The 21,098-nt window shown below is 48.1% G+C and overlaps 1 protein-coding gene across 1 annotated transcript in view; it reads right to left on the bottom strand.

Annotated features, from left to right (window-relative positions):
* The window catches only part of TBX5 (T-box transcription factor 5), a 37,408-nt gene that overhangs the window by 10,009 nt on the left and 6,301 nt on the right, over window positions 1-21,098 (bottom strand). The window contains exons 5-6 of the mRNA XM_037400107.1: window positions 19,464-19,616; window positions 10,669-10,760 (exon numbers count right to left, since the gene is read on the bottom strand). Coding sequence (XP_037256004.1) covers window positions 10,669-10,760; window positions 19,464-19,616 — 245 coding nt within the window. The remainder of the gene's footprint in view (window positions 1-10,668; window positions 10,761-19,463; window positions 19,617-21,098) is intronic.

The raw sequence follows: 21,098 nt of genomic DNA, 5'->3' as shown, positions 1-21,098 counted from the left end.
TTAGGTCTACTTTTTCTACCATATGGTAGCTGTCCCCATTCCTTTTCCTCAGGGTCTGCCAGCCTGGTTGTCCTGGATGGGGGATCCCTGGACCAGGGAACAAGCTCTGCTCCAGAGCGCTCAGAAAAGAGAAATAAATAAATCACCAAGACCTGATGCATGCCAGAGCCACACGTCTCAGTGGAGCCAGGCTAGAGGGTGAGCACTAACGGAAAGTCTGGTTCGTTCCCTTGCTGAAATCTGGTTTGAAGCAGAGATGCTTTGCCAACACTGGCTGAAAATCCCCTCTCCTATGAGACCCTACAGTGTGTTTTGGAGACATTTCTCTAAGCACATCTGCAACGTGGCTGGACAAGATTATTCCTGCTCTGCAGGGGGAAGAACTGAAGCTCAGTAAGGTGTCCCAGAGAACTCCAGCGAGGTGCAAGCCTCCTCCTGGGCTGTCTCCGAGGCAGCTGGGTGCTCCCTGCACCCAAGGACTCGTCAAAATGCATAAAGATCAGGTGGTTCAGCACCATCTTGTGAAGTGCCACCAGGCTCAGAGCAGCCAGAGCCTGGGTCCCAACACAGGCTTTCTTCTTTGAGGACCAAGCTGGCTTTGAGGTACCCTACTCACCTGCCCCAAATCATTATGCTGGAGCAAGGACAGATCCTTAAATGCCATAAGCAGGCTCACCTGGCCACTTACATGTGGAGGAGGAGCCTTGAATCTCCAGTTATGCCCCTTAGAGAGAACCTATCACTGTAGCAACTCAGAACTTATTTACAAACTTTAACAATACCAATTATATAAACCTACTCACAGCAGGAAGCTTTCATCCAAACCACTGCTGTGGTGGCTGCCAGAAACATCAGCAACTGAGCTGCAGTGGAGGGGAAACTCACCCAGGAGCTCAAAACCAAATAAATGTGTCTCTTATTGTGCCATGAAACCTTTCCAAACCCTGGCACTGGTGGCTTGCTGCGGAGAGCCTATTCCAAAAGTGGGGGTTCTTCCCCTGAAGCCCAGCAGCTCCTCCCCACAGGGCTGTCAGGAGCATGGCTTTCCACCCACTTGGGCTGGCTTACCAGGCAGCTTTTTCCCAGAACTGAAATCCAGGCTGTGCGTGAGGAACAAGAGAGAGACGGATGGGGAGGAAGCAGAGATTTATGCCTCAAGATACCCTGGCATCCATGGCTGTCTTGCGTATGCGGTGGGCTGCAGAGGACCTCTTTGCCTATGGACACCCAGCACTAGCACTTCCACCACAGAGGCTCTTGCTAGAGGGCAGCTTTGGTGGCTCTTCAGGAAGGTCAGGGTCTCCAAACCTCATGGGTGACCTTCAAATCTTCTAGGTTCTAGAGGCTCTCCCAGCCCTACCAGGTCACGGTGCTGAGCTGCCTGCTCCTGTCGTGCTCTACCTTCACACAGCAAACTCCATGGAAATAGTACCAGCAGGACACCACAGAGCTGCATGCCCACCATGTTTCCCTTCCAAGAGACAATCCATAAGGAGGTGACACATGGGCCTTGCCCCTAGCTCTCCTCCCTAATGAGAAGATGCTGCCTGGATTGGCTGCTTCCTTATTCCTCAGCTCCACCACCACCACCACTCAATCCCCCAAGAAAAGACAGAGCCTTGGTGGGGGGGGGGGGGGGGGGGGGCGGGCGTGTTTCAGTGGGATACCTGTGAGCTACCAGTGGCGGAGAAGGAGAGACATAACATGGCGTGATGCTACATCATGTTTTCTTTGACTTTTTTGGAGGATGTACATCATGTTCTCTTTGACTTTTTTGGAGGATGCACTCTGGATGGGATGTCTCTGTGGGACATGGATTAGATCTGGATGGGGGTTTCTTGCAGTAAATCCTCACAGTAGCTCACAGGTATCCCACCACATCAGACCCTCACTGTCTGAAGCACCACACAAACACTAAGAAGCCATCCCCATCCCAGATACTTCTTACCTAAATCAACCCTTTCTCTGTCTCAATGGAGAGCTGAGAGGGGAAAATTTTAAAAACTCAATTGTTTTCTCTTGATAAAAAAGTATTTTCTTTCCATTAAGGAGCTGTATGCCCAGAACAGCAATATTTTTACCCTGAGTGCCAGCACAGGTGGTGTCAGGATCCCACGCTACTGTTGTGCACTGGGGACCAAATCCCTTTCAGACTGCACTTCCCAGGGGACACGGCAGCCTCCAGGGCCATAAGAGAGGACCATTATGTTCTGCCGGAGACATGGCAGGAGCAGGGAGTCACGCTGGAGAGGGAACAGGTTGGAGACACCAAGTTTCCAAACAGCAGTTCCCAGGAGGTATCACCATGACTTCTCTCCAGACTGAAATGTTTCCATTTCAGTCAAAACATGTTGCGTGTTATTTTTGCCAAAAAATCAACTATTTGAGGAGGGAGAGGAAGGAAAGTATTTTTTAACTGAATATCTAAAATATTCTCTTCACTTTGCTGTTTTTCTATACACAAAGGCAGTTATCTCTGTATTTCTACTTTTTTCTTCCTTATAGGAACCAAGCTTTAATAAAAAGGTGTCTTTGGTACCTTGTAAAGCAACAGTCATCTTGACATTTATACTGTTCCCTGAGCCCACTCAATATGCAGTGTGCACAGCTACCATTTTTGGTCTTTAAAAATGCATCTTCTTTTTTCCCCCCCCAGTACCTAAAAGTCACCATTTCCAAAATAGCTGGTTGTAATCCTGAGCCACAGTTTAATGGAATGAAAGGTTTTGTTCACTGCTGGCACAAAATGACTGTTGTGTCCAGAAATTTTGCTCTCAAAAAAAATTGTAGCAAGGTAGGTAGGGGAAAAAAGCACTAAAGCCTGACTCAGACAGGCAATATAGGAAATTGTCCACACAGCAAGGCAGAGACTGTTTGTTCATGGGCCAGAATGTGAGTTTTACACAGGGGTGTTAATGGGCTACTTTTTTTTTTTTTTTTCGTCAAAAATTATAAAATTCAAAAGAAAAAAATCAAAGTTGGTTGGGGAAAGAATTTACAAGGAAGGAAGCTGTCACTGGTCTATTTAAAGTCTGTTGGAGGCTAATGATGAACACTGTTAGCGTGGTCGGTGTATTACCATAGCAGAGGGGGACAGGGAGGAAGGGGGGAGCCACATCGTGCAAGGTGCTGTGCAGCTCTGCACCACCAGGCTTCCAGCTGAAGGGCCACCAGGAGAGAACGTTACCTGGATTTTCATTAGAGCTTGAGGGAAGAAATCAGGGATGAGGATAGATGTTTCCCAGACTCGTGGGATCAGACACCAGCTCCACATAACTGCCTCCTAGTAGCGCGCACACATTCCTCTTTAGAGTTCAGTGTATAACCCTGGCCCTACGGATCAGGCCTTACAAGTAAATTCTTCCTGCACTTCCCGAACACTTCCACCCAAATCAGACCTCTGCCAGGTGGAATTAGCAAACTCAGTCTCCTTTTCTCTCATAGTATCTTCCCCCTCCCCCAGCCAAACGATGCCCTCGCCACGACAGACTCAGGAGCTCCATAAGATCACTTATGCCACAAATTCATATCTAGCAAAGAAGTCAAAGGAGCAAATTCAAGAAGGTTTTGTAATCTCAGAGCTGGAAACCATTTTTGCTTCTGCAATCTAATACAACTTGTGGAAAAATTATAAATTTAATTATAAATATAAACCATCACAGAGTGACATCCAGTCCACTTTCTTGCTTATCACTATGCTGTAAGAAATTAATACTTTTCAATCTATTTTCATGTGCAGACTTGATGCTTCCTAATGTATCAGCCAATGCATAGTAAACACAGCTACCAGCCAAAAACCTTGTTAAAAATCTCCTTGAAGCTCCACAGTTTATAACCAGGAAGCTTCTGCACTGAAGCATCCAACCCTACTGGCCCTAAGCAGATTATTTGTGATGAAGATGCTTCTGCTACTTCTGCAACAAAGCGTTATATACCAAGGCCTTCCAGAGCTGCTGCAGCTTACAGGAACAAGACTTCAAAAAACTTGTATGATCCTTGTGACCTGACATTTGATACCTGTTCAAGGTCAAGACGAGGCATGATACAGATTTCCTCATGGTTAGCTGCCACCAGGTTCTTACAGCATCCTTTGAAGCTCCTGAGCTAAGCACTGTCTAGGTCTTGTTCACAATGACAATTCCCAACCTAAAATCTGACAGAAGGTATAGCAGTGGCCAAACACGGTGATTCCCCTCCACTCTTTCCAAATTGCCAGGAGATTTTAACACCTCCTTGGTCAGTCACTGCAAAAGGACAAATGTTTGCCATCCATCCTAACAGTACTGTTCCATCCACTCACCCAGCACCCATGGATACAATGGTGCAGAATCAGACCCCAATTCCAGATGTGCAAATATAACTCAAAGGCATTTGGGTTTATATTTCCCAGGCCACCAGCTGTTGGTCCTTCCTGCTGAGACTCGAGAGTAGGAAAGAAATGGAAGTCAGCCATAGCAGATATAGAAAGAGGAATGAGGGAAAAAAAAAAACAAAAAAAAAACTGACTGGAATAAATATACCATCTCACAAGAAAAATAATAAACCAGAGAACAATTGTCAATGTGCATTCATTACAGCTTATTTCCAGCATGTTGAAATAAAATTGAACCACCCTCAAGAGACTATCTGGAGAGTCTGAAGTGGACAAACTACAGCAGGAAGGGTCTTGGTAGAAGAGGAACTGCTGAGTACTTCCTTCAGTCTTAACCTCAAGTACGAGCTCTCTCTGCATGGGGACTGCAGGCCAGCCCCACAGAAAATAATACCCTAGGCTGGATGTCTGGTAATGCAAGTCAGAATGATCACTGAGAAATATGGAAGGCTGTTCACTGCAGCATTCTCCACCAACATATCAGATGTCCTGACTTCTTGCCAGAATGTGAAGGGGTCCAATAACCCTGGTTTGGGTGCATGGTATGTTAACAACCAGTGCTTCCATCACTCACCTGAGCAATGCAGCCCAAAGAGATCACTGCAACAAACCCAAGAACCAGCCGTGAAAAGAACCAGCTAGAGATCTAGAGCCGTCATTATCAGACAAATAAAAAGCTAGATTCCTGCAGACAAATCCCACTGTTCATGTGGGAGTAAAAGGAATACGAGAGGAGACGAAGAACGGCTGTTGGCCAACAGCGGCAGCATCCCTTCATGCTGGGCTGAGCTTCTGCAGATCAGGTCCTACTGGGCAGATCCCCCAAAGATGAGGAAAAGGAGGAAACTGCAGCTACCCTGTGCTTCTTGAGCTGACTTTCTCACTTTAAAAGAGCTGCAGATACCCTCCAGTGAAGACTGTAGAGCCTTGGTTTGGATTTCCTCTGAATTCCATCAGATTCCCTAGAATACAGTTCAAGCCTACAGTTTCCACTGGGGCTTTGACCAGGAAAATTCCCTTGGGGACATTTGCTGGAGGAAAGCATCATCTCTTCAGCAGATGTTATAACTCTATGTCTCACACTGAAAATGTTTCAGACAACACATGGCTCTTGGGAGATTTCAGTGACAGAACATGGGAAACAAAAGTGGAAATGTAAAGATGCAATGAGAAGGTGCAAGAAGAGCAAGGCCATCTGCAGTGGACCAAGACCTACTTGCATTAACCAGCCTGGTACCTATCAGTCCAACACGGTGTTAGCATGCCAGTGCAGACAACCCTTTTGGAAGCCTAGAGGCTCGTCTGTTTATTCTACAGGCATCCCAAAAGACACTCTCTTCTCCATTATGCCAGCTCCAAATCGTGGTATTGATTTTATGTCCTTCGTGTCTGGCCCAGTTTCTGTTCTCAGCTACACCAGGGAATCCTTGGAATAATTCCTTTGGAGCCAGGAAGATTACTGTGGATTAATGCCAAAAGGCAGCGAACTGTGGCTCATGATCTTTGACAGAGAAAACACATACATAACATCAAACTACACTGCCACTCTTCTTTGTCAAGTGGATCATTCTGGATCTTTTTCTTTCTTTGAAAGGGCCCAGGATACCCATCAAGAGAGCTAAAAGCTACCCTTTCATGTAATCATCTTTGCTCTCAATAGCTTTCCCAATAAGAAGCTTCAAGGACTAAATTGCATTAATTTCAATGAACAGTAACTAGGGCCCAAGATTTCCAGAAGCTCTTCTGCACCCATAATAACACTGAAGACAATGGGAGCTACAGATGATCAGCAAAAATTGGTTAAATAGTTTAACAGTATTGCTCTTTTACAGTGCTCTAGCCCCAGACCCACAAACACTTCTCCCCTGCTGTCTTTTGGCAGTCACAGATTAAAAAGAAAAAACAAACAAAAAACCCAAAAGCGATGACTTGCATGCAGCCCCCCCCAAATCACTCAGTAGCTATAGTTCATTAGTACAGTTCCAGTGACTCTCATGCATGGGGAATTTTAAGGGCGAAGTCCTACACTGGCATCTGCAATGCAGATCCCATCATCTCTCTGCATAAGCTTCACCCTCTGTGGATTTCTGCCACGTGTTTTGCTCTTGCTCTCCACACCAAATTCCCCTTGGCACAGGCAGATGTTCCAAGCGGAGACAAAAGGAATTTTTACAGTACAGAGGGGCAAGACATCCTAAAGGAATACTTTGCCTAAAATTCCCAGCATCACAACTACGTAATTTTTACCTGATTTATGCTTTTCAATTGCAGCAGAACCACAGGATACAGATGCAGTATAACTCACATTACTCTACACATTTTCCTCTAGTGTGTTTTCCTTTATTTATTTATTTATTTAATCAAGGAAATAACAAACTTGATCTCATGCTCAGAAACTTACAAATTTTTGAAAACCCGTTCTCCCAAAGCACTCATCCTGTCAGAGAAACTGCTAAAGGGCTCCTGTGTGTCTCGGGAAAGAAAGGCAGTAGGGGAAAAATGAACATGTATCGGAAGTCTGTGTTCACTGGAATTTGGATCTCTCTGGAGCTCATGGCTATTCTTTCTGAATGAAGTTGTCTGCTGCTGCTGAAAGGCTTAATATCACCACTGAATGAAGTTTTCTGCCTGGACAGACTTACTAACTTTTCTTCTGGGAGATAGGAGGAGAAAAAAACGACCCAGAGACCTTGCAAAGGAGAAAGCCAGGGAGAGGGATGGACTTGCAAAGACATCCCCATCCACCCTGCAAAGCTCCTGTCCCCCGAGGCCACCCAGGCCAACACATTGCTCTTGCTTGGCCAGAGCACACAGAGGCAAGCAGAGATGGAGGGACAGTCCTCAGCAAGGCACCCGAGACCTCGCTCTCGGCACTGGAAGTTGTCTGTCTTCCCTGCTTCCTCTTCCTTCCTCCCAGCCCCTACCATTTGCTAAGTGTGGATGTTCAGTGGATGAATTATCAGGCCAAGCCTTCACCAGCACCTAGACCTACCCCTACCCCACTGCAAGACCTGCTCTGAGGTCAGTGAAATCAGTTGGGACCCAGCAAACTGGTCTCCCTCCCATCCTCTGACAGCCGAAGGTGCAAGGAGACCACCAGAGCCGGCCAGATGGCAATTCTTTCTGTTAGGGTGGGCTTTATCTCATGCAGTTTTAGCTGTTCAAAAGCAGGCATCTACTCTACACAAAACATTCGGAGTCTGCAGGCAAGACAGGCAGAGGGAGGGCTCCTCGCCCACCCTGCCATCCATGGGGTGAGCTCTCAGGGCAGCAGCTTTGCCCTCTGAAAGTGCCCATCACGCTCTGCTTTGCACAGAGGGGGCCCAGGCACCAGCCCAGCCCAAGGATGCTGCTTCCAGACAGCATCTTCAACCACCATGCACCTGATCCAAGCCCCACGCAACACACGAGGGCCTCAAGGTTTAGGGCTGGAAGCACATCTTCCCCAGGACTCATGCCTCCAAGGCTGCTCCGAGGTGGGCAAGCATCGCGGGGTGAGCAGAGGGACATGCTTTGGCCATAGCTGGGGCCAGCCTTCCACAAAGCAACCCATGCAGCATCACCAGCGATGTCTGCTGGGCTTTGCTTCTCCCAGGGCTGCTTTCAGCTAGGAGACACCCCTCTGCAACAGCCCTACACAGGGGATGAAGAAACTTTTGAGATTTAAATAAAGAAAACCTAGAGGTGCCGAGGCTTTCCTCAGCATGAAAAATTAATTCCCTTATTCCTTCCATGGGTAACCCCCTTAAGGAGATGAGCAGGGACCTGATGAATGTCAGGTCACCAGTTTCCAGTACAAAAGGCTGTGCATTGTTTAAAAAAAGTGGGGGTTTTCCAGCTACTTCTTTTCTATAATGAAGGAATAGCACTAAAAATACATCCCACCATATTCTCCAAGGGCATAAATAGACAGCACTCCCCTAAAGCCAAGATAGACTTACTTATACCTGCCTGGTGGGGAGTGGGTCCCTCACTGGGAAGCAACTTCACTACATACGCACGCACACATTTATATATTAAAATATATATTTTATATTTAATTATATTTTAATATTATTTATATGTTAAACCTATATAAACCCACAAAGGCAGGTCAGATTTCTCCAACATGCTCAATCCTGAATGGTTCTTTATGCTATATATGCAATTTATTTTTATGTATATAATTTATTTTATATATGTTTTCATATATTTTTATATATCGTTTTGTATATATTCAGATATACATAAAAAACCACAAAGGTGGGTGCATATTTGTCTAATATTTTCAACTTTGAATGGGTCTTTATTTTACTAGAACAATCTATCCCGCTCTCCCTTAAAAAAAAATGACATTGTTGTAAATGTGCTCAGTCGTTCCTACGCTATCGGTACAGAGGACAAGTTATTAAGGAAGTGAGCATCAGAAATCATCCTGTAAAGTCTACGCTGTCGACTTTAACCCTTTCGACCCTGCCAGCTCTGAGTGGGTATATTTATATATTCCAAGTGTTTCTGTTCACTGTATCACCAACTATGACCGCAGGCCAGCATAAAAATGCCAAGCAATTTTTAGCACAAGCTCAGCATGGCTAGATGCCATGCTCTTCATATGGCACGAAGCCCTTCTAATAGTCCTCACTGTTCTACCTCCTCCCTTCTCCTCCAAAAAAAACCCACGATGAATGTAAACCTTCACATCTTTCCATCGATCGTAATGAAAGGGTAGTTTAGCAGCAAAAATGCGCGGGGGACATCGTCACTTAGGTTCCAGTAGAGGTTGGGAGGCTGGCACGGGAGGGGGGGGCAGGGAGGGAAAGCTATTTCAAGTGGAAGTGCACCCATAAATAAATAAATATTGACATATTATGCCAGGATCTGTGCTGTCGTTGGAAAGAGCAGGCAGGGAACACAGGACACATTCAGAAGACCACAGAGATGATTTAGATTGAGAAGAGTAAGTGTTATACATACAATTTTATATATATATATATATAAAAATATATGGTTTTTGGCTTTTCTGGGTCTGAGCCTGAAAAATGTTTGTACACAGGGGTACATTTGCACATTTGAGTAGGGTTACAGGCGCAAGCGTTCGCAGGATTACAGGCAATATTTGTTGCCTGCCAGTGCAGTTTGCACAGCTACAGAGAGCCACGCGCAGGTCACCAGGTATGGCAACCAGAAGAGACTCCGGCATCTGTACTCCAGCCTGCAGTGACCACCTACAGCCAGCTCCCAGGCAGGCTGTGGAGAGAGCCCACCCAACAGAAGGTCACAACGCAGGTCCCTACAGCCCTCCACCGAGAGCCAGCTCTGCTGGTCCTGGAGAACAAGGGAGCTGAGTCACGCGTGCCCTCCCGGACGGAAAATGCTATACTGAGCATCTACATCTGTCTTAGCTATCATCATGGGTGTGGCACCATTCCTGCAAAACATTTGCACCAGGAAGCAACTTGACACATGGACAAAGTTCTCAGTGAAGTGAAAGGCATGAAGTTAATTACCAGCAGGACCTGATATTTAGAAAAGGGCTTTAAACAGGATTTTTAAACAGGATTTAGGTTTGATTTTCAGCTTAAGTACTTGCATCCAAAACTGAGATTCAAAAAGACCTCTTCAGCCACCTGGCCCTGGAGATCCCAACATTTTCTAACACCCGCCTTCTTCAACCTGAAACCATCACGTCTACACTCCTGCCCTGCAGATCCAGAACCGACCAGGCAAACATGCCCCTCCTGCCAAAGACCCTCTGAAAGCCAAAAACCAGCACAACACAGGTCTCCACACCAAGATCTCTAGAGGCATCTCGAGCATCTTTAACGAACCCGCTCACTGAACAAGGCTGTGAGCTTTGTCTTTAAAGCACTGCCACCTGGGGCAAAAACACCCAACGGCTCTGCTGCCACAGCCTGATGACCAGAGCTTCTCCGAGCTAGTCCAAGTCTCTTGTTGCTTTCAACAGGTTCAAGGCCACATGTGGCTGCAGAGACATCTGTTTAGCACAAAGCTAGAGGTTGTTCTGATTGAGGATGTGTCAGAAAGAAATACAAGGTCCCTGTGGCCAAGAGAACAACCCGCACGTGGGAGCCTGCCTCTCTAACCCAGCAGCTAAGGCATTCATCTCTGGGTGGGAATTCCTGGATTTTGGCCCCACATCCTGATGATATTTCAACAGCTTGACGTAAAACGCATATGCAGATGCCAGAGAGGGGACTGCCACCAAGTCTTGGCTTAGCTCAAGCCACAAGTGACATGCAAAGCAAAGCCCAGGCAGCTCTCATGGTCCTGAGCGCCACGCCAGAGGCACGCGTTACCTCTGCATCCTGGACATCCTGTGGAGCTCCATGTCGTCGCTGCCGCGGAAGCCTTTGGCAAAGGGGTTGTTCTCAATCTTTAACTGGGTGATCTGAAAGGGAGGAAATGCAACGAGTTCATTGCAAGTCCAAGGCATGGCCTGGGAGAGAGGGGATATTGTTTATTAAACCCAAGTCAATAGGGATGTGGGGGGAAACAGCTTTCAGGAACTCAAGTCATCCTTCAGCTCAGGCATTGACCGTTCCACATGGGCCTTCCCCTAGATCACTCCACTGGAAAAATACCTCCTGTCAACAACCTCTCGCTTCTCTCAAGCTTGTCCCATAACTAACACGTGGAACTGCACACACACAGAGATTTCTCTCTGGGGGAAATCTGCTTTCTTAGTGTTACTTTCTTTTTGCTTGGGGACAGAAAGGGCTGCACTAACCACGCAACCGGGGTGGAAGTCATACTGCTTGAACAAATCCCACTGACACCAACAAGTATTTTCTTGTCAGTATGCAGCCATGACCAAAACCTTATCTCACAGACTGGTGAGGCTCATCCTTTTCTGCGTTTCAGACCAGCTAAATGCACCCTAGGTGCTTTGCATCTGAAATCCTTCCCCAAGAAGCCCCACACCTGTAAGCACTGCATGGGCTACGACTTGGAGGGCAACTCCACCTCTGTCCATCATGTCTGGGAGGAATATTTGTTGCCCCATTAATTCTGGCAGGAATCAAGAGGGACTAGTTTGCTCGCTTAGTTGGCTACCTTCAGCATCTGAGACTTGCTGGGATGAACCCCTCTCAGTCTCTTAACTTTGGTTCTCTTATAACATCTTAGTTAAATAGCTGCTGTACCGAACACACCCGTATCCAAAGCAACTGTGCAGCTCAAAGAGATGCAATTCCCCCCTTCACATACCTCTCCTGAGGGCTTAGGTGAGCAGGTTTTCTCAAGCCAGGGGTTGTCATTTAAGCAAATATTAACCGGCAACGCCCTCAAATGCCCTGCTAATCTTGTACGAACTCACTCTGCCATGCCAAATTTGATGCAAATGCTTTGGTGTCTGCAGAGCAGGACAGAGTCTGGACCAGGTGTGACCTAGCTGTGATACCCTAACAGGCAGAAGAGGCAACACTTCCCCTTCTTTTCTTTCTCCATCACCACCTAGCAGTGCAAGCCCTCAGCCAGGAGTTGGGAGAGCCACTTGCCCAGGAGGAGAGACAACCCTGTGTTTGCCATCGGAGGAACTTGATGCACTCACCACATTTTATGGAAACACTGTCCCTCCTTCCTATTGAAAGTTGGCCAACAGGAAGGAAAAAGTCCAAGATTAATGGCGGGAGAACAGAGAGAGGTTCATGTTCACCAAGTCAAGCACACACAACTGGACCCACCTCCTTGCCAAAATTCAAAGAGAAAAATCTGGCCCAGTTAGTGTCAATAGCAAACCTCGCCAGGTGTCTGCATGACCAGATGATTTTGCTATTTTCTCATCTAATAGCATATTTTTTTCCAAAGGCCATTTGTTTATTTGCCATTTTTGCCTAACTCAGCCCCAATCTCACACAAAGACCCCATCACCCCTACACTTTTCCCTATGGGCATTTCCATTAAATCAGGACCTAATTTAGTACATAAACAGGGCATTGCACTTTTTTTTGTCACACATTTCAGATTTCAAAGAGAAGGGTAAACAAACAATCTATTTGGTCCAATTTGCCATTTGAGCTGTTCTCTAGCAGTAAAACAGGGGCGCATTTTGTAATTAAAACCCCTGAATAATTAGACAACCAGCTGTGTATTTTGCAAAGAAACTGCCTATCAATTTCCACGAGAGTGGTGGTGGCACTTTTATAATGAATAATAGGCATTATTCAACTTTTTGAATGTTTCTATGCAATTTGCGTTCTGCAGCACACTAAATGTACGAGTTGTCCTCACTTGCCGAACCCAATGGCAATATTTGCTCGCATAAGTGAAGTCCTTCACTGAGCGAGGATTTACAGTATTGGCACCAGCACACAAATGTACAAAGGGCCAGATTCATCCCAACCTAACCGAAGGCATTTTAACCAAGGCGCCTGCAACTGGGAACCTCGTCTCCCGGTGTTCCTGCTGGAATCAATGGAGAGAGATGGGGACTGCCAGAGGGCACTGGGGCTCTGAGGTGGGTAGCATTGCCTTCACAGGTCCCCAACACTCTCCATTCACCAAAGAAGCAGCCGTCAACACACTAGCCCCTGATTTAAGATGAATGCCCTGTTTGATGAATCAAACCTTTAGTCACCCACAAAATGGACAAAATATCATATGGGACCTCGATCTTGCAAATATATTGCTTCATAAGTAGAGAAGTCCCCTAACCCGCATCAGGAACACACTTGCAAGCAAAGGTGTTAAGGTACGTGTTGGCAGCAGAAAGCCCCAAGCAAAGCATGGCTGACTTCAGCCTCCTTAAAATGAGAGATCTGCTAGATTGAAGGCATCTAGAAACCAGGGACTACAGAAGGTTTTATATTAGGTCTCAGCTCTTTAGTGTGCTTCAGATGGATTTCAGCAGCTTTCAGAACACTTTCCCTAGATGATAACTTGTGGCATCAGCCCTAGCACTAAGCCAGGAGAATCCAAGCCAGATCTACCGAAACCGTACACAACAAAATAGAAAACAGAGAAAAAGTTGGTGAATCCCTGCTTTAGAAAACAGCCTGTGGAAGATATTTTGTTTGGCCTGGTTTTGTCTGACTTACAAACTATTTCAGAGGTGGAAAAGCAAAGAAATGGATGGAAATAACCTTCTCTAGATCAACTATGCCATAGCAAAACTCTTGTTTAATTGACACTAACTCATTGAGGAGGGAAAGAAAAAGCTGTCAGAAAGTCAAATGACAATTACATCATGAAAAATAAAAAACTACAATGTCCTGCAAGGTCATTAAGACAGAGTGCCCAGGGCCAAATTACATAGCACAGATTCAATAAAACTGTAGGGCTTTGTGTATCTGTTACTGAAAGAAACTGATGGCAAAATTTGTTTCTGACCACTGATTTCTAAAGCTCCTGTGGACCCTTCTGAGACAAGAGCTTTCCAGGGTGAAGCCTCCCAGATTTACACTTTTCAGGGCTTGTCTGACCCATGGGTTCATCTTCACTTTAACAGGAAGCGACAGCTCCAATGACATCTCAGCACCGCTCCTCTGCATTCTTTTCTCTGGGCTAACTGACAACAAAGCACTTCTGCTGAGACATTTCCAATGGCATCCTTAGCTACAGCGTGGTAAAATTTAACTCTGCATCTAGTTAAGTTGAGGAAAGATTTTTTTTTTCCTTTTTTACTCCCATATGGACATGTATTTATATGGGTATTTGTGTCTACGGGCTCACAAATATTGGTATGGCCAGGGTCAAAACTACCACTTAGTACTACTTTTTATCAAACACTTGCCATAATAAGCTTTTTCTGAATTGCTTCTACTAACTTGACAAAATATTCATAGGGCTGAAATGTTCCATACCAGGTACATGCCCCAGGTTCCATTCTATTTACTTATTTTTCTATAAACCAAACTAGTCCCAGGGTTTTTTGAGCCCTTCAGCTGAGGGAAAACACACACCCTGACCCCCTTGGGCTCTTCTGGAAGCTCCTGAAACTGCCCAAAAGGCTGGGCATTCTGGGAGAGGGACTTCACATTCTGCGTGGGATGGGGATCTTTAGTTTCTGAGCTCTCTCCTTGTGAACATCTGCCCCACTTGGACAACTTAAAAGCCTGAGTGGGAAAAAAAATATCACCATTCAGGTCTCCCCATTTAGTGCTGAAGAGGTTGAGGTGACTACCCTTTGAGCTGAACATGCACGGACCTCCCCGTGCTTTGGGGATACATGCTGTCCCTGCCCTGCAGTAACCATAGTCCAGGACCATCACTGCCACCACTCCAGCCGTCTATACTGGGAGCGACTGGGAGGCCGGGCTTTGGGCTTGAAAGCATAGAGCCTTTTTCTTTTGCACTCTTGCATACATATCCCAGGTGGAAACCAAGTCAGCGTGGAGGAGGAAGCCAAACCAGAGCAGTGGGAAGGAAAGAAGTTGATGAAGACAAGGTGCCTGCTGAGACTACGTACATCTGGCCGGGACAAAGACAGGAGCTGGACAGGGAGCTGGGACTCGGAGCCCGAAGTAAAGGCCAGGGGAAGGAGGGGCTGCAGGCTGGAGGGAGAAGATGCTGAACCCAGAAGCCAGTGAAGGAAATGGGAAGGACTGAGAGCCAAAGGCTGGTCAGAGGTACTGGTGAGAGACAGAGGGGCTCATTGAGGAGGCTGTTGGCTGAACTGGGAGACAAGGAGGAGGATGAAAAGAGACAGACCTTGCACAGTGTTGGGTTGCGGGGGAAGGAGGGGGGTCGGGAGGCAGGAATGGGACTGGAGAGAGATAGGGTGCCTTTGCAGAGCTTTGGGAGGGGGTCTGGACTGAGTATCAAAAGGGCCCAGGGGCTCGGGACTGGCTGAGCACCCTGTCTTGGGGCTGGCAGGGAGACAGGGACAAGACTGAGAACAAAAGGGTAGAGGGAGACAGGGCTGGTTCAGACACAGGTTGTGAAGGACAGAGGACCACTGGAAGGAAGCACTCTCCTACCAAAGTCTGGGACAGGACAAAGCACTTGAGAGCAGAGATGTGAGGAGCCCCAGAGAGGGTCAGCGGGAGGAGAGGAGCTCACTGTGGTCCCTGAGCAACCAAGGGCTGCACAGAAGCCACCAGTCCTGGCAATGAAGAGGAGATACATGGTCTCACCTCACTTAACCCCAGGGAGCCCTGCCTCTCTCAGCTCTTGAAGGACCCCCCTTCGGAGAAAAGCCTGCCCTGAGTAAGGAGAGGGGCTGCCCCTTCTTGCCATGGAGGTGGAAAGACACAGGGCCACTGGCCCCAGGCGGAGCAGGGTGAGTGTGAGGGGGACAGCTCTGCCGGGCTTCTTCGGGGGACCGGACTGGGTCCAGTCTCTGCACAAAGGCACTCCATGGGATGCCAGCCAGGTGGCCTCTACTGAAGTGACAGAGGTGGCCGCCTGCAACCAAAGCCAAGAGGAACTGAGTTCTCACGGCAAAACATCCCAGCCCAAGGGCCTGCCCACCTCCAGCAGTGGCTACACCTACTCAACCTTGCGAGATGCCTCAACAGAGTGGCACAGGGCCACGTGCTCAGAGGAGCCACGCAGGCAGCTCTCCAAAATCTGGCAGGATGAAGCACCAGTCAACCTGGCCAACTTAACACCACTCTTTTAATACAGAGGTCTTTCCGGGGGTGGGATGAACCTATATATTCAGAAAGCCCACCAGCTACCTGGGAGCGCATCAAATTAGTCTTGAGCCAGGCCCTTCCCTGGTCCTCTGCTTTGCTATAGTGCACATAGCATTTCTGGATGCCTATAGCATCCCAGCTGGGGCTAATGTTTCCTCAAAAGAATTTGGGCTACCAAGAATGTTAAATAACTTAGGGGGGAAAAAAATCAGCATAAAACTGGATATCCTGAGGGGGGGAAACCAATATAAAGCCCAAGTCCAGCTAACAGGGAAAGTAGGTTGTAAAAATTAATGAGAATAATTGTTGTGAATTCTTGCTTTTGAAAGAACCCTCATGAGGGCAGAACCTTAATTATTTCTGTCTATTAGGGTTCATTTCCTGGTCCTAAGCAGAGAGCTAGTACCTAATAAATACAAGCTAGTAACTCAATGATTTAAGCTACAGCAAAATGGTACTTAACTGCAGGGGAAGTTAATATTTAAGAATCAACCTGATTGCAAGCACCCATTGTGTAAATTGCAAGGAAATGAAATGTGCATGTGACCTATTTTAACACCTCAATATTTCTGGGGTATTTTTTCAAGGTTGCAGAGAGGGAGGAGGTGGTCAAGCAAGCTGCTGACAACTGCACTGAAAACTTTACCAAGACTTTCTTCGTAGCTTAAGCCCTCTTTTTGGGAGTAGAGCTGGGGAGGGGGAGATCCCCGTGTGCTTAAATATCATTTCAGGCTGTCTAAAATATCAGGGGAAATAAGCACAAGCCCTACACTGGGATTGCAGCTGTGCTATTGAAATAAATTGATGGATCTGAAATCAGGCAGGTATTTCTATAAGCTGTGTAAGCATAGACTCAAATGCATTTGTGGGCAAGTCATACAATTAATACAAGCTAGTATAATTCACCTATAACGTAGCTCTGGAAACCTAAAGCACATGCACGTATAAATTTGTGCAGATCTACACGTGTGTGTAAAATACATGGGTGTATAAAAACTACGTGTAAAATGTGTTGGTGTATACAAGCTGTGTGTGATTGCGTGGACAAGAAAGTTTGTATGAAGGATGCGCTGCAGGTAATGGGTGGAAGTGAGACGTGGCTGTAAATGGGAAAAAATAGTGCACTGAAAAAATGACGTGGGGACGGAGAAGCAGACCCTCCTGGGGGGCCTCAATGCAGACGGGTGGTACTGCAATCATTGAGGGCCACAGGAAATAACAGCCTGCATTGCAACATGAAAACATGTTTTGCCCAGCAACATCTCAGCTGTGAAAGCTGAGAAAACTCAGGTTTCTGCCTGTGGAAAAGACCCCACTTAGCCACTCAACTCAGCTGAAGGATCTCACCCCTTGCACACAGCCAGCATCTGCAACAGCATCAGCTGCGCGCCGCCTCGGCCCCAATATTATTCTCCATCTGCAGTGGGGCAAGCTACAAATTCTATTCCCTTCCCTGGAGGGAGATGCCATTTAGGGTAGATCATTCCCTGGTTTATTTTTATGGCTCTATCTTTCTCAGTTGAGTCTTTAACTTGGGGCTACAGCCACTCTTTGGTTGTTCCCCCAGTGATTCAGTGCAGCAAGAGGAGGAATGCGTGTGCTGGGGGGGGGCGGGAGAGATGTAAGTGTATGTAAGATGTGTAGAGGGGTGTGTAAAATATGTAGTGGTGTCTGTGCGCGGGTGCATGCGTCTGCTGGGATGCGAGCGCGTGTGTGTCTGTAGGGATTCATGCATTTGTCAGTGTGTATGTTTTGACAGAGACGGATACGCAGATGTCATTTCTTATCAACCAGATGTTGCTGATTTACAATCAAATATTCTTGCTCCTCCTAATATGGCAGTTTTCCCAAACTACTGTACTGACATGCTTCTGCTTTGCTTTTGTTTTATTTGCATGATAATTTCTTTTTCTATAAAACAGTCCTATTTTTCTTCAAAGGAAAGCAGTTAAATTCAGGCCTGTTTTCTCACAGGGAAATGCCTTTAAAGCAAGCAGTGTGTCCTGTTTTATTAACTCCCAGTTCTATTAATATTATATTCTTTCTCTGAATCCATCAAGCAGAAGTTAAACTTGATTTTATAGCATCCACAGTGGAGTTATAATTTAAGGCATAATTTGGCGAGGACTCAATTTGGATTCAGTTTGCTTGTCCTGGTCGTGCCAACAGCTCCTATTTTAAAGGGCAGGGAAGTATTTTCTTTTCTCCCTAGTTACGGTGAAACACTCTTTCTTCCCCAGCCTGCCTCTGCTCTCTGCATCTCCCTTGCCAGCTGATGAACGGAGGAAATGCAATCATTTCACGCAGGTTTAGGAGCTTCCTACTTACATCTCCAGGAAAGCATCCAGGATTTATCCAGGGTGTTAAATAATCTTTCTCCATTTGAAAAACAATGATTTTGCTCTGTCAAGTGCAAAGGAGCCACCCTACCCGCCCTAAGTACAAGGAAAAGCTTGTAATAATTGCTTTCTATGCAACTGGGGGAGGAATTTTGGGGTTTTATGAAGGAAAATTGGCTTTTCATGGGGCTTGGCCCTAGAGAGTGTCTGCGGGCAGCAGTGAAGGACAGTTGGTGAAAGGCATCCCTAAGTCTGGCTGAGAACTACCCCATGCCTAAATCTTCCTCCCCAGCCCTGCACCTTCCTCCTCCTCCTTCCTCGCTGGGTGAGGAAGGCCAAAAGCTGAGCAGGGGAAGGAGAGAGGGCAGCAGGGTCCCCCTGCAGGGGCAGATGGCGGGGGTGGCAGCAGGAACCCACACATGTCTGCCCATTAGCACCCCAATAAAACCCTCATCTTTTTTTTGTTTGTTTCTTTTTTTGCGCTTTGTTTTGCTTGGGCAGGGAGGGAGCTGATTTCAGGGAGAGAGCCTCCCTTTCCTTCCAGGGCCTCCTCACTGCCAACCCCGCAGCACCCCACCGACCTCCCCGCAGGGGGGGGCAGCCAGGGCAGGACTCCTTCCCGAACAAAGGGCCGGAGCGCGGCCAGCCCGGGTTATCAGCGCCCCGGCTGCGGAGGGGAGCGCCAGGCTCCCCCCACCAGATTACAAGGCTTTGACCGATGCCGGGGTGGGGAGAAGATAAAGCCAACTTCCTCGCTTGGTCGTCTCCTCTCTGAGCAAACCATCCTGTTGAGCTAATTCCCCCTCAGCTCACCCTCAGCCCTGTCTTTGGATGCTTTGTGTGGCCAGGAATAACAGAGGGGATGGGATGGGTGTGTGGTGAGAGGGAAGGGGAAAAAAGGAGAAAGGGGGGAGGAGAAGGAGAAAAAGAAAAAAAGGAGAAGGGGTGGAAAAAGATGGGGCAAGGAGAAAGGAGACAGGGCAAGGAGAAAGGAGACAGGGCAAGGAGAAAGGAGACAGGGCAAGGAGAAAGGAGACAGGGCAAAGAAGAAGGGGGAAAGAAAAAGAAGAAGGTGGGGGTGGATGGAGGAAAAAGGGGAGCTGAGGCCCTCAGGAAGAGCCCCGGGAGCAGGGAAGGAGAGGGGACGTTGTTCGCGAGGGCAGCCCAGCCACTCACCTTGTGGTTTTGGTAGGAGGTGACAGCGATGAAGGCAGTCTCCGGGAAGACGTGGGTGCAGAAGGCAGTATTCTTGGAGCCGAACCCGTTGTTCTCGTCTGCTTTCACGATGTGGAGCCGGGGCTGGTATTTGTGCATGGAGTTGAGGATGATCTGGGCAAGGGGAGAAGGAGAGGACACCCCGTGGGAATGGAGGGGGCACAGCCCGGTACAACCACCCACTACCCAGGGAGGGGGAAGAAGAGAAGCAGGGCCCACATGTCCTTGCATCCCTTTCCCCAAAATCTCCTTCTTCAGGGCTCCCCCAGAGGGCTGATGTAGGTGCTGGGGTGGGGGGACATACCTTTCAAGGACACCCCACACACTCACACACATCCTGACTAAGGAGCCCATCAGGGCCAGGTGATGCTGCTCCTTACCTGCTGCCCCTCTGCCAGCACTGGGCTGTGCTGCTGTCCCCCCAACACCCTCTGAGGGGTGGGGGGCAGGTGGGGAGCCGGAGCTGCCCCCCCAACATGTGTTAGCATCCTGAACCTGCTGCTGCTGGGGGGGGGGGGGAGCCTGCCACCTTTCCAGGCCCTTCACAGCCCCCCAGACCTCCCAGCCCACCACCACGACGACCTGGGCACCACAAGCCCCCCCGGCCCCCCACCGGGATGGCAAAAAGGCAGGGAGGGGGAAGGGAAGCGGAGGGCTGGAGGGATTTATCGTGTCCCCCTGCCAGCCACCCACAGAGGATGGGAGAGGAGGGTGGCAAAGGGCGGGGGACACGACAGGGACAGCGCTGTGTTCAAGATAAAACGCGGTCCCTGCTCGGAACCGGGTTAATCTCGGGGGAAGGGGGCGGCGGGTGGGGGGGGGGGGGGCGGCGGGGGGCCGCTAGGTCACGATAATGACTGCCGGACCCTGGCGACAGCGAGACGCAGCGCGCCCCGCCGCCGCCTCCCCCGTCCTGGGGGTTTAAGCAAATTGCTTTGACATCCAGGAAAGTCGTAGACATCAACGGTGAACGATCTAATGGTTTTTAATTTCATTACAGCGACTCTAATTGAGAGACTCCTGGTGCAGCTCCTCCTCTGAAGTCCCTTATTGTCCTCTCTGCGCCTTCGGTTTCTTTAGAGGGACTTTTCCCCAGAGCCGCCTGCTCGCAGCAGGGAGTGCCTGGCCCCGGCCCCCCCCCCAGGCCGGATCCCCAAAACCATCCCGGGGGTGGGCAAGGTCCCCCCAGCTGAGCTGCTGCGGAGTCCCTGCCCTCCCCTCCCTCTTCCTGGGGGGGGAGCGGGAAAGGTCCTGATCCCTGGAAAGCAGCTCTTGCAAAGGGCTTTGCCCCCAGCTCAAAGCAAAAATGAAATAATCAAAAGAAAAAAAAAATCGACACCCCCCCAACTGGAGGTGGAAAGGAGTGCTGTAAAAAGATGTTCAGCACTTCGGTGGGCAGGGGACTCCGTCTGGCTGCTTTGCCCAGCAGCATCCCCCCATCGCTTCTCAGCGACCACGTGAGCGAGGATTTAATAGCACAAGATTTATCATTAAAAAGCGAAGAAATAAAAAACTTGGGGGAAAAAAATGAAGCCGAAGTGTTGAAAAGAGACTGGAGAAAAATACGCTTTTGGAAGGGATGGCAGGATCTGGATT

This window comes from Falco rusticolus, chromosome 1 (assembly GCF_015220075.1).
Source record: "Falco rusticolus isolate bFalRus1 chromosome 1, bFalRus1.pri, whole genome shotgun sequence".
Classification (NCBI taxonomy): domain Eukaryota; kingdom Metazoa; phylum Chordata; class Aves; order Falconiformes; family Falconidae; genus Falco; species Falco rusticolus.
The sequence above is the reverse complement of the archived record's forward strand: the minus strand, read 5'-3'. Positions and strand labels throughout refer to the sequence as shown.